The sequence below is a fragment of the Callithrix jacchus genome, chromosome 5, assembly GCF_049354715.1.
Source record: "Callithrix jacchus isolate 240 chromosome 5, calJac240_pri, whole genome shotgun sequence".
NCBI classification, from domain to species: Eukaryota; Metazoa; Chordata; class Mammalia; order Primates; family Cebidae; genus Callithrix; species Callithrix jacchus.
This window is the reverse complement of record NC_133506.1, coordinates 82,293,579-82,306,533: the sequence shown is the minus strand read 5'-3', so window position 1 is coordinate 82,306,533 and position 12,955 is coordinate 82,293,579. Positions and strand designations below refer to the sequence as shown.

At 43.0% G+C, this 12,955-nt stretch overlaps 1 protein-coding gene across 5 annotated transcripts in view; it reads left to right on the top strand.

The window, feature by feature from the left end:
- FBXW10 (F-box and WD repeat domain containing 10) overlaps positions 1–12,955 on the top strand; it is a 35,438-nt gene that overhangs the window by 7,915 nt on the left and 14,568 nt on the right. For 3 of the 5 annotated variants that reach the window (XM_054255889.2, XM_054255888.2, XM_054255886.2), the window contains 5 exons: positions 2,482–2,591; positions 5,120–5,320; positions 9,839–9,960; positions 11,498–11,646; positions 12,673–12,815. In XM_054255889.2, coding sequence (XP_054111864.1) covers positions 2,482–2,591; positions 5,120–5,320; positions 9,839–9,960; positions 11,498–11,646; positions 12,673–12,815 — 725 coding nt within the window. The remainder of the gene's footprint in view (positions 1–2,481; positions 2,592–5,119; positions 5,321–9,838; positions 9,961–11,497; positions 11,647–12,672; positions 12,816–12,955) is intronic. The other 2 variants (XM_054255890.2, XM_054255887.2) reach the window with 1 other exon arrangement.

The window sequence follows — 12,955 nt, the reverse complement described above, 5'->3', positions numbered from 1 at the left end:
TACTGGGCCCCGGTAAAAGAGTGGGCCTTAATAAGCACATTCCTTTCCCTTCAGGTGCACTAAGATAGGGAAGCTGAAAGCAGACTTGGGGGTATGCCTGCAGCTGCAGGAAGATGTATGGGGATAGACACATAACTCTCCCTCCCAGATAAGCATAACAAAGAGACACAGAAACAGTCCAAGCCTGTGATAAACTCTCCCACCCTGAGTCCTTAAAAACTCTTGTCTGTAAGAGAGTGCAGCTTCTGAACTAACTGGGTTAGAAGTCCCTCCCAGGTTTGAAATAAACCTGTTGACTGTCGAGCCACCCTTTGTATTTCTCTTCTCTTTAATTCTTACGTGTATAATTTAGGAAAAGGGACCAGGTGTGGTGACTCACACCTGAGGTCAGGAGTTCAAGACCAGCCTGGCCAACATGACAAAACCCTGTCTCTACTAAAAAAACAGAAAATTAGCCAGGTGTGGCTGTGCATGCCTGTAATCCCAGCTACTCAGGGGGCTGAGGAAAGAGAATCACTTAAACTGGGGAGATGGAGGTTGCAGTGAGCAGAGATTACATCACTGCACTTCAGCTTTGGCAACAGAGTGAGACTCTGTCTCAAATTAAAAAAAAAATGGACAGACAGAAAAGGGAGAGAAACGGGTGATGCAGTATGGAGTACACACGAAGTAGCAGGACTAGGCAGTTATGGAGTCTCCTAGGAAAAGGTGGAGTTGAGTGCTTCTCAGGGTGGTGTGTAATAGCATGAGTGTAAACTGTATGCCAGGCACAATGCCTGTAGCTCTGCATACAGCATTTACTTGATTTCACCAGAGAACAAGGAGATGTCATTGCTCCTAATTTATGGATGGGGAAATGAGGGATGTGGTATGAGAAAGTGTGCCCAAGTTCTCGTAGCTGAGCAATGGCAGAGCTAGAATTTAAATTCAGGTCTTTTCCCTCCCAATGACTCCACCATGTGGTTTCTGGGGCTCATAAAACTTAGGAGATGAGCAAGGACCAAGGAATTCCCACCTGGGTTGGGAGAATCCAGGGCAGCCTCATTTAATTCAGGCTAGGATGTGGAAAGCTGCCTGGACACTGGAGGGGAGGCAGGTTGGCAGATTCTTCTGGGCAGAGACTTTTTTTTTATGGGCATTGATACATGGTTAAAGATTAAGAAGGAGAGCAAGCAGAGGAAAGAGGGCATCTGAGGAAGAGTCTAAAGGCATGCTGCAGAAGACTAAGGTTTGGAAGGAGACTTTGGAGATGTCCCCCAGGAGGACTTTCAGGTGCATATGTTCTCTTTGCCTTCAAGATAAGTATATTCTGCTTTTTTTCCCCTGCTAGTTTAATGGGACTGTTATTCCCTGCTATTTGAGGATAGAGTATGGCAGGGAAGATAAATGGAACTGAGAGTCTATTCAGTCATCTATGCCAAAATTTAGCATGTCTGGCATGCCATACCTGCTCAGAAGGTGTGTGATAGAGGAAGCAAGGGAGAGAGCAAAGGAGGGAGGAAGATTGAAGGCAGGCAGGCAGGTAGGAAGGAAATAAAGATTGGGAAGCAAATGAAAGTGCCACTGTCAAGACTTGATACTATTGATTTCCTCTCCCTGAGTCCCAGATACCTTCTCTGTAAAATAATGGGAACATTTTGTGGGGCAAGTGATCTACCTTGTAAGGCAGCTCCAAGAGCAAATGAAGGTTGAAGATATATGAAAACTTTGAAATGCAAATACAGGCTGGGTGCAGTGGCTCTTGCCTGTAATCCCAGCACTTTGGGAGGTCAAGTCGGGCAGATCACCTGAGGTCAGGAGTTCGAGACCAGCTTGGCCAATGTGGTGCAATCGCATCTCTACTAAAAATACAAAAATTAGCCAGGCTTGCTGGTGTGTGTCTGTAATCCCAGCTACTTGGGAGTCTGAGGCAGGAGAATTGCTTGAACCCAGGAGGCAGAGGTTGCAGTGAGCTGAGATCGCACCGTTGCATTCCAGACCGGGTGACAAGAGCAAAACTCCATCTTAAAAAAATGCAAATGCATAGCCTGTGTAGCAGTAATTTCACATATGGCTTAAACTCCCTCGAGTGTGCTTTGTACTATCAGGTAGATGTAACATACATATGACCTTCTGACTTCTGTAAAATGGTCAAAGGGCACCTGTGACCTTAAGTTGTGAGGATACCCCTTGTGAGCTCATTTTTGAAACAGTTGCATTATTGGTAACATTTGGAATTCAGCATTGATAGTTCATGGAATCAGGGAACATGGTAAACACAAAGAGGTAAAAGAATTAGGACCCTTAACCCGACACTTTCTAACTCATTATTTACTTTGGTGCTTGCTCACTGGCCAGTCCCTTCTCTGCAGAGCAGCAACCTCAGCCTTCAGAGGAAGAATCCGTGAGCCCTGTGCCCTTGCCAGGGAGACCCTAGGGGCTCTGGGACTGTGGGTATTTAAAGTTGCCTCTGAGCTTTAACTTCAAGTATTCCCTTGTTAGACTGACTACAACCTGTGGACTGCATACCAGAACCAGGAAACACAGCAGGTCCTGATGGAGGAGAGAAATGTTTTCTGTGGGACCTACAATGTCCGCATTCTCTCTGACAGGTAGGTACTGGGGTCAGAATCTAGGTCTCTAGGGACGCTTGAGCTATCCCCACTGGCACTTGGGATTTCCCTGATCCTTGTGTGCGTGGAAAGGCAGGCTCTCCTCACCTCAAGCTCTATCCCCAAACTTGCACATGATCCCACGTAGACAATAGGTGCTTCATTTTGCACTGTTCTTGGCAGTGGGTACAGGACGCTTTCCCTTTATAACTTTTGGGTATGCTAACCAACAACCTTTTGCACAAGTCGCACATAAAATCTTTATTTTTTGAAATATCTTTGTTTTGTTATATTAATTTTAGAAATAATATATGCTTATTGAAAAAAAAATCTTTCAAATACCAGAAAGTGTATAGAGAAAGGCAAAGTTTTGCCTTTTTATAATCACCTGGTGATAACCACCATTAATATTGATGTCTATCCTTCTAGAATTCTTTTATTTGCATATATATAGCACATATTTTAAGTAGAAGTGGGATTATATTACACATTTTTTTTTGAGACAGAGTCTTGCTCTGTCATCCAGGCTAGAGTGCAGTGGCGTGATCTCGGCTCACTGCAACCTTCACCTCCCAGGTTCAGGCAATTCTCCTGCCTCAGCCTCCCAAGTAGCTGGGATTATAGGCGTGTGCCACTATGCCCAGCAATTTTTTTGTATTTTTAATAGAGACAGGGTTTTGCTATGTTGGCTAGGCTGGTCTTGAACTCCTGACCTCGTGATATGCCCACTTTGGCCTCCCAAAGTGCTAGGATTACAGGCGTGAGCCACTGCATCTGGCCCATTACATATCTTTCTGTAACCCAATCCAGCAAGGTACTATATAGATATCTTCCCATGGTAAATATGACAATCATATTTATAACAATTGGATACTCTCACATTATTGCAATATGCCGAGAGAAGGTTCTTTAAAAATCAACTTTCTGTCATATTTTAGGCCTAGGATTCTTTACTTTATATTCACAAGGTTTTGTGAAATCCACCTCTACTTATTTTTGGCCATGAATCTTATTAACAAATTGCATCTTGACAATAGAACAGTCAGTATGGGGAAGACAGAGCAAATAAGATAGTGGAAAGGCAAAGCTGAGTTTTTATGGATGGTATGGTGATAACTGCTCTTTAGAAGAGATGGTGACTAGTTGAACTCTAGGTACGACAAATGGAATGAGGGCAAAAATATCCAGAATTGCTCCTTATATATGTGTGTGTACATATATACGGATATATGCACACATACACATATGTACATGTATATACATAAAAATATATGTATGTATACATATATATATATATTTATTTTTTTAAAGAACAGTTATCACCATACTCTCCGTATTTCTTTTTTCAGAGTGAACCTCATTCCGTTGTCCAGGCTGGGAGTGCAGTGGCGCAATCTTGGCTCATTGTAACCTCCACCTCCTGGGCTCAAGCAATCCTCCTGCCTCAGCCTCCCAAGTAGCTGGGACTATAGGCACATGCCACTGTGCCTGGCTAATTTCTGAATTTTTTTGCAGAGATGGGGTTTTGTTCTCCTGGCCAGGCTGGTCTCCAAGCTCCTCATATTTAGAGTGATGATATATCCCTGTTTATTGGAACAATCCCTCTCTACTCTGCAGTCCTAGTGTCATTAATAATAGTGTTCCCAGGTTGGATGCCGTGGCTCATGCCTGTACTCCGAGAACTTTGGGAGGGAGGCTTAGGTAGGAGGATAGCTTGAAGCCAAGAGTTGGAAGTTACAGTGAATGCAGAGCAAGACCAAAAATAAAAGGAAGGGCACAGTGGCTCACTTGCAGAGCAAGACCAAAAATAAACAAATACTGTCCCCTTCCTTTTCTTTTTTTGAGATGGAGTTTTACTCTTGTTTCTCAGGCTGGGGTGCAATGGTGCCATCTCAGCTCACTGCAACCTCCACCTCCCAGATTCAAGTGATTCTTCTGCCTCAGCCTCCTGAGTAGCTAGGATTACAGGCATAGACCACCATACCCAGCTAATTAATTCAACTCACCTAGTTTTATGGGACAATAAGCTCATTGTAAGTAAGGTCCTTATCTGATAATTCTTTGTATTTCCTGTGGTATCTACTAGCACAGGACTTTGAACCTAATATATGCTCACTGAATATTAAGGGAAAAGAAAAAAGAAAAGAAATACTGTTTGCACAGGGCTTCCCAACTGTGTTCCTCTGATGTTTTCCAAGAAAAAAGGTTTCCATGATCAATGACATTTGGGCAATGCCACAGACTTCATTCTTTCTCTTGGGGATTTAGCATACATTTGCAGAATTTAAAAAAATTGCCTTGTGTCTTTAGGTTTTAAATTGAACAGAAATGGATTTTTGTCATCATATGAGAGTGGGGATCCCTCACGGCCTGTTAATTCTCAGCCTGGCCTTCTGTTGCCTCCCTTGCTGAAAGGCCCTGAATTTTCCTTTATACCATTGCTGCAGGCAAAAGTCATGGGGCTAAGTCAGTCCCAGGATGGACACTGACTCTTCTTTCATGGATAATCCTTTTCTCCTGGCACTCAGGTGGGATCAAAACAGAGTCATCCACTACTCCGGGGGAGATCTGATAGCTGTGTCATCTAATCGAAAGATCCATCTTCTGGATATCATACAAGTAAAAGCGATACCCATTGAGTTCCGAGGCCATGCTGGGAGTGTCCGCGCCCTCTTCCTGTGTGAGGAGGAAAACTTTCTCCTAAGCGGGAGCTATGACCTAAGTATCAGGTGAGGAGTCCAAAGGCATCATGATCCCCATCCCACCTAGGGCCTAGAGGGCCCACAGCTCTTTTTCTTTTTATATTTAACAGTTATCCTAGAAGATACTGACTTCTAGAAACTTCAGCTTTTTTTTTTTTTTTTTTTTGGCCAGGAAAAAGTCAGGAACATATATATTGCTTAAAATTTGAATAAGATAGATTTATAACAGTTATCAGATGTATTTTCTAATTGATGACTGTGAATCGGAAAAATTTTCTTTATTAGCATTCTTAGATGAAGAAATAACTTACATTTGTTCTTACAGATTCAGGGGAACATGGATTCTTATGAGTATGAGACAAGAGTATAGATGCAAAATAGTGTTTTAAAAATGTATATGTATGTACATTTTTAAACAATATAAAAAACACTCGTGCATCCATCACTCAGGCCAGAAAATAAGATATCACCATTCCCCAATCCTTTCAATGTGCTCTTCTCTTCTTGCTTCTTCCTGCCAACCAGAGGTAATGTTATCCTGATTTTATACTAATTATTTTCTTGCATTTCATTATCATTTTTGCTTCCTTCTTACATATCTCCAAGAGTATTAATTACTTTCGCCTGTTTTTGAACTCAACATAAAATGAATCATTTAAAAAATTTGTCGGTACTTCATTCTTACATAGAACTATGTTTTTCAGAGTCACCTGTATGACGTAGATGGCAGTAATTAACTTACTTGGACTGAGATACAGTATTAAATTGGATAAATGTATTATTACTCATTTATTTATTTGTCTGTTGGTGGACATTTGCATTGTTTCTAGTTTTTAATTATTTCTTTTCTTTTCGTTTCTTTTTTTGTTGAGACGGAGTTTCGCGGCTCTTGTTACCCAGGCTGGGGTGCAATGGCGCGATCTCGGCTCACCGCAACCTCCGCCTCCTTGGGTTCAGGCAATTCTCCTGCCTCAGCCTCCTGAGTAGCTGGGATTACAGGCAAGCGCCACCAGGCCCAGCTAAGTTTTTGCATTTTTAGTAGAGACAGAGTTTCACCATGTACCTCATGATCCACCCGCCTCGGCCTCCCAAAGTGCTGGGATTACAGGCATGAGCCACCACGCCCAGCCTGTTTTTAATTATTTCAAAGAATGCTGCCAGAGACGGATCTCGGATATGTTCCCTCATGCCCATGTGCAGGAGGTTTTAAAAGGGATAGTCTTAGTATGGGAATTTCTTTTTTTTTTTTCATTCAGACGGAGTTTCGCTCTTGTTGCCTAAGCTGGAGTGCAATGGCGTGATCTCGGCTCACCGCAAACTCCGCCTCCTGGGTTCAGGCAATTCTCCTGCCTCAGCCTCCCGAGTAGCTGGGATTACAGGCAAGCGCCACCATGCCCAGCTAAGTTTTTGCATTTTTAGTAGAGACAGGGTTTCTCCATGTTGGTCAGGCTGATTTCAAACTCCCAACTTCATGTGATCTGCCTGCCTTGGCCTCCCAAAGTGCTGGGATTACAGGCATGTGCCACTGCGACCGGCTGTATGGGAATTTCTAGGAAGGAGTACTAAACTGTTTTCCAATGTGCTTGTATTAATTTGCATTCCCATTGGCAGTGTATGAGAATATCTCTCTTATATATTCTCACCAACACTTAATATTGTCAGTCTAACAGTTTTGTCAATCTGATGGGTGTTAAACCCACTGTGTTTTATTGGGGTTTAAATTTTAACTTTCCTGATTACTAATGAAGTTGAACACCTTTTCACATGTGTATTAGTCAGGGTCTCCAGAGAAACAGAACCAACAGAATGTGTATATACAAAGGAGATGTATTATAAAGTATTGACTTGTGTGATCAAGGAGGCTGGCAAGTCCAAAATCTGCAGCATGGGCTGTCAGGCTGGAGACCCAGGAGGGCCAGCAGTGCAGATGCTGGCTTAACATGTCCAAAGGCCGTCTGCCGGAGAATTCCGTCTTGCCAGGACTATCTATTAACTTTGTTCATTGTGTCTACCTGAATTTTGTTGAACAAAAGTTCTCAATATAAGTGTAATAAAGCATCAGTTTATCAGGGTTTTTTCCCCCCTGACTTGTGTGATTCTTCCCTCTTCCAAGTCACAGAGATAGTTTCTGACATTTTCTTCTATCAACATTACAGTTTTATCTTTTGCATTCAGTTTTTTAATCTATTTCCAATTCAAGCTTGTATGTGGTGTTAGGTAGGGTTTTGTTTCATTTATTCATACTTAAATGAAGTGAGCAGTTTCTCCCCTACAGCAACTACCATATAATCTGCCACTTCCTCCACTGATCTGTGGTGCCATCTCTATCACATGGAAATTTCCCATATGTGCATGAGAATGTCCCTGACCTCCCTGGTCTAGTCCATTGTCTGTTTTTCTGTTTTTCATCAAAATCCCCCTCCTTGAAAAGTTTTTTTTTTTAGCTATGCATTTGGAGAATGTTTTAAAATGTGATGGGGAGGGAAATTCTCCTTTTCACTTTTCTTTTTTAATGTAACGGCTATGGGATATACATTTTGAGTTTTTGGAGTAAGTTTATCCACTTTCAGTAAAACCTAACGACTTTTTATTGGGGTTGCATTGAATTTATAGATTAGTTTGGTAAATACACTCAATTAGATCATCTTTGTTCTTTCTTAGAGACGGAAAGTTTTCTTTATAAAAGTCTTGTATATTTTTACTTAATGCCTGTAAATGTTATAATTTTATTACTATTGTGAATGGTATCTTACTTTGCTTATATTTTCAGATTAGTTTTTTTTTTTTTTTTAGACAGAGTTTCGCTCTTGTTACCCAGGCTGGAGTGCAATGGCGCGATCTTGGCTCACCGCAACCTCCGCCTCCTGGGTTCAGGCAAATTAGTTTTTGCTGGCATAGAGAAATGCAGTTGATTTTTGTAAATTGATCTTGTGTCTGGCATCCTTGCCAAACTCTCTTATTAGTTCGAAGAGCATATATGTCGAATTGGTTTTTCTATGTAGATGATCTCTTCAACTGCAAATAATGACAATGTATTATCTCCTTTTCTAATGCCTATACCACTTTTTGTTTTTCTTTCCTTCTCACTTTGCCCAGGCCTTCCAGTGCCACAGTGGGCTGTAGCAGTGAGAGTGGGCATCTTCATCTTGTTTCCCTTCTGGAAGGGAATACATCTACCGTTTCTCCACTGAGCATATTACTTACTGTTATGACTTTGGTTTATACCTTTCACTAAGTCTGGAAAGTTCCTTGTATCCCTATTTTTCTAAAAGTATTTATCAAATACCGTTTTTTATATAAATTTAAAAAACCAACCTGAAGACGTATACCACCATAGTGCTAGAAACAGAAATTCAAAACATGCTTTTTTACAGAGCGCAGGGACATCATTCAATGCACTGCGGCTGTATTGTGGGCTCTGAGAAGCTGGTGAGGCATTGGTAAGGCTGCAAGACCCTTGGAAATATTAGAAAAAAAAAAAGCTGAACATATCCCAAAAAAACCCCAAAGACATATTTATTAATCATTTTTATGTGCCAAGACACACAATAATTCTATGAAGTAAGTATAATTGTTATCCCCAGTTTACAGAAGAAGAATCTGAGGTACGTGGTGGTTCAGTAACTTGCCTAGGATCACACAGCCAGAAAGTGATGGGCCTGGGAATGGACTTCAGGCAGCCTGCTCCAGAGCCCACTCTCTCAGCATTCTGCTTTGTCCTGTTTCAAACGCAGCCTAGCTGAATCGGAAGTATCAGTGGTAGTTGAGAGACCTTGGGCAAATTTTCTTATTAAAAAACAGGATAATTTGTCTTTGTTCCCATCTATCTCTTAGATATGCTTTATATGTACATAAATATTTTGGATCTAAGTGATTGGTAAAGGATTCTGTTGCTCTTATTTGAAGATTAGCCATACCATTGAATCAGTGCCATGGATTCTAAGCCTGGTGGTCATTCGACACGCTTTTACCTAAAAACCACCTGACATCGATCAACCATTTTGTACATGGTAGTCACTATTCCATCGTTACCTCCACTGGGGCAGGGTTTCTTAACCTTGGCACTATTGCCATCTGGGGCTGGGAATTTCTTTACTGTGGGGTCTGCCCTATGCAAAGTAGGATGTTTAACAGCATCCCTGGATTCTGTGCACTAGATGCCAGTGGCACCTCCTTGTCTGCTTGTGACCAAAAATATGTACAGACATTTCCAGATGGTCCCTGGAGGTAGATGTTACCCATGATTGACTGACAATCACTGTATTTGTCCATTTAATTCTTCACAACAACCCTACGATGTGACTATTATTATTATTATTTCCATTTTATCAATGAGGAAAGGAAACTTACACAGAAATTAACTTCCTCAAAGTTACACCAAATAGGTGCTGCAGCTGGGATTCAAATCCAGGCCCCTGACTCTAAGCTGAACCATGAGAGCCTGCTGCCTCCCAACTGCCTTCTTGTCTACAGGGGTTCTACGCAATATGATCCTCTGGGCCCTCAGGAACTCTCACAAATGTTCTTTTGGCCTGATTCCTGCAGATACTGGGATCTGAGAAGTGGGGCTTGCACACGAATCTTCAGTGGTCACCAGGGGACTATCACTTGCATGGATTTATGTAAGAACAGGCTTGTATCTGGAGCAAGAGATTGCCAGGTAAAAGGTGAGAGAGAAATGCCTTCAATTTTCTGAGAAGTTTCCCCCAACCCCAAATGCTTTGTTTTGCTCATTTCTGTAGGCAGTCATTTATTCTTTATCATCCATCCATCCATCCTTTTTTCCTTCCACCTATCTGTTAATCCATCCATTCAACAACTATTTGTAGAATGCCTACAATAAGCTACACACTGAGCTAGATGCTGAGAAGAAATAAAGAATAGGATGTAGCCCTTTAGATACAACTTTTCATTTCTTCAAAGGGCTCATAGTCTCCTAATGGAAGCAGATACATGAATATATAGTGGGGAATATAATAAATACATGAACAACAATAGCTGCCACTTACTGAGTACTAATATGTGACAGATGCTTAACATATATCATTTAATCCTCCTGAGAGCCCCACTGGTACTTTTATAAGTGGGCCAAGATATATACCTAAAATATAAGTGAAAGAAAGCATGCATACTCACATAGCTAGGGTTAACCTAGCAGAATGGTTAAGCACATGGCCTCTGGATCCAGACTCCCTAGGTTCAAATCCTGGCTCTGCCACTCACCACCTGCATGACTTGAGCAGGCAATCTAACTTCTCTCTGCCTCAGTTTCCTCATCTATGTAGTGGGGAATAGTAATAGTACCTGTCTTGTGAAGATGAGCTAATGCATGTCATGCACGTTGAGTGGTCGCTGGCTTACTGTTAGTGCTATGTAAGTGTCAACTCTGGTTATTATTATATTTTGTCTCAGGCCACTTGTTCTGTTGCCTGAGGAAGAAGGTGCTTTAGGGGAGCACCTTTGAAGGAGACTTTAATGATTTCATTCCTGAATTCATAGAGCTCACTTTCGACTTCTTCCTTTTAGCCCTGTTCTCCTACCCACCTACCCACTCTTTTCCCCACTCAGCACCTAGAAGATGCCAGGCAGTTGTTTTAACACAGTCTGTGTTGAAGCAGCAGTAGGCCCACCCCTAGCCATGACCATTTCTCCATAAAACCCAAAAGTCAGATTCAGAAGTATTTAAAAATGTGAGAGCAGACAACTTTCTTTTCTTTTGGGGACAGAAGGTGTGAGTCAGGAAGACAGCATCTGCAAAACATGACAACACTAAACATATGCCATGATTTTCTTTTTTTTTTTTTTAATTACTTTACCTGCTCCTACTCAAACTGTATGCCGTGATTTTCATGTATGCCATGAAATCTACTCAATAGCAAGCATGTTTCAAGTATATTTTCAGCTGATTGGAGATGAGCTGTCTAGCACTTGGGCCTCAAGGCTAAGTTCCAGGGCCATAGCCAAGGTCTTCTGTACTGTGGGCTCCTCAGCCACCTGTAGTCAGGGTGCTCTGTGCTGTGGGTACATGAGCTGTTGGTGAGCATGCCCTGTGGAAGTGCTAGGCCAGGGGAAGGCCTTCTAGGGTCTGATTTGTTGGGCTCGGTGAGTCTTCAGTTCTGTGATGGGAAGCAGTACTCCAGTGTAACCTTTCCTTTTCTTCCGTTTCCCCCCTCCCATTTCTTCCTCTTTCTCCCTCCTGTTCAGTGTGGGATGTAGACACAGGGAAGTGCCTGAAGACGTTTAGACACAAAGACCCCATCTTGGCCACCAGGATCAACGACACCTACATTGTGAGCGCGTGTGAGCGAGGGGTGGTAAAAGTGTGGCACATTGCTATGGGCCAGTTGGTAAAGGTGAGGGGACAGTGGGCTGCCTTGGGGGAAAGGGCACAGGGGAGGAGGTGGGTGGGCTCCCCTTACCTAGCTCCCCAGGTCATCCTAGAGCAACTGAGGATAGCCATTAAGAAGGAAGGTCCTGAAGCTCTAAAGGGGAGGGCCCCAAAGTGTAGCATTCAGAGTCCGTGGAGGGTAGGGGCTCCACCACCCACATCATAACCCACAGTATCATGGGGTTGGTGGAGGAAGGCTGCATTCTAACTTAGCATGAGATATGGGCTCAGGGTCTTCTAACAGCAGTGCAGGTGAAGTGCTTTTTTCTCCTCAAGAGCATTGCACTCTGATTCTGGCGTGGGGTGAGGGGATGAACAAAACATTTTCTTTTTCCCTAAGAAGAAAACACTGGGGGATGAACAGATAAGTTTTTTTCTCCTTGCTCTCTAATGAAGAGAGAACACTGATGGTCTTGAAAGTGACTGGATGGTCACAACACATATTCTTGCCGTATCTGAACCTCTGGCCTTAGCGGGTGGTGTTGATATGTTTTTTACCAGGAACACAGGATCATAGTGAAAAGTGGCTGGCTTGGCCTGTGGAATTTTCCCACCAATCTTGTCACTATGGCCAGTCCATCAATTGCTGGCACAGGGATGGCTCATGTGCACTCTGGGTTCTGGCAAGGAGCTGGGATGGCACCCTTACCTTCATCCTTCTGACAGCAAAGGACAGTGATTTCTGACCCTCTCTGGTGCTCCAAGAAGGTAGTGGCTGCCCCAAACTCAGACCCACCAGGAGCAAGGCCCCTCCCTGATCCTATTCCTCCTTAACCAGAGAGAAAGAGAGCTCTAAAGAGAGGAAGGCATGGAATGGACTCCATTGGCCTTCTTGGAGCAAAAGCAAGATTAGCTCAGGTACCTACTGGGTGAATGAATGGCAGTCACAGATTGGTGGGGTTTGACTTTGGGATTTGTCTGCAGAAGCCTCAGCTTTGGTTCTTGGAGGAGTCACAGTCTGAGTTGAGGACAGTGGCATCTTTTCTTGCAGACTCTCAGTGGCCATGAGGGAGCTGTGAAGTGTCTGTTCTTTGACCAGTGGCATCTCCTCTCGGGAAGTGCTGATGGCCTGGTCATGGCCTGGAGCATGGCGGGGAAGTATGAGCGCTGCCTGATGGCCTTCAAGCATCCCAGGTAGGTGCCTGTGAAGCCTGGAGCAATAAACCTGGTGTCCTTCCCTTCCCTGTTACAGCCTAGATTGCAATTATTGGCAGATCTTCTGCTCCCTGCGGATGTCGTGTTCTCTGTATCTTGCCCCGTCTGCTTCCCCCCTC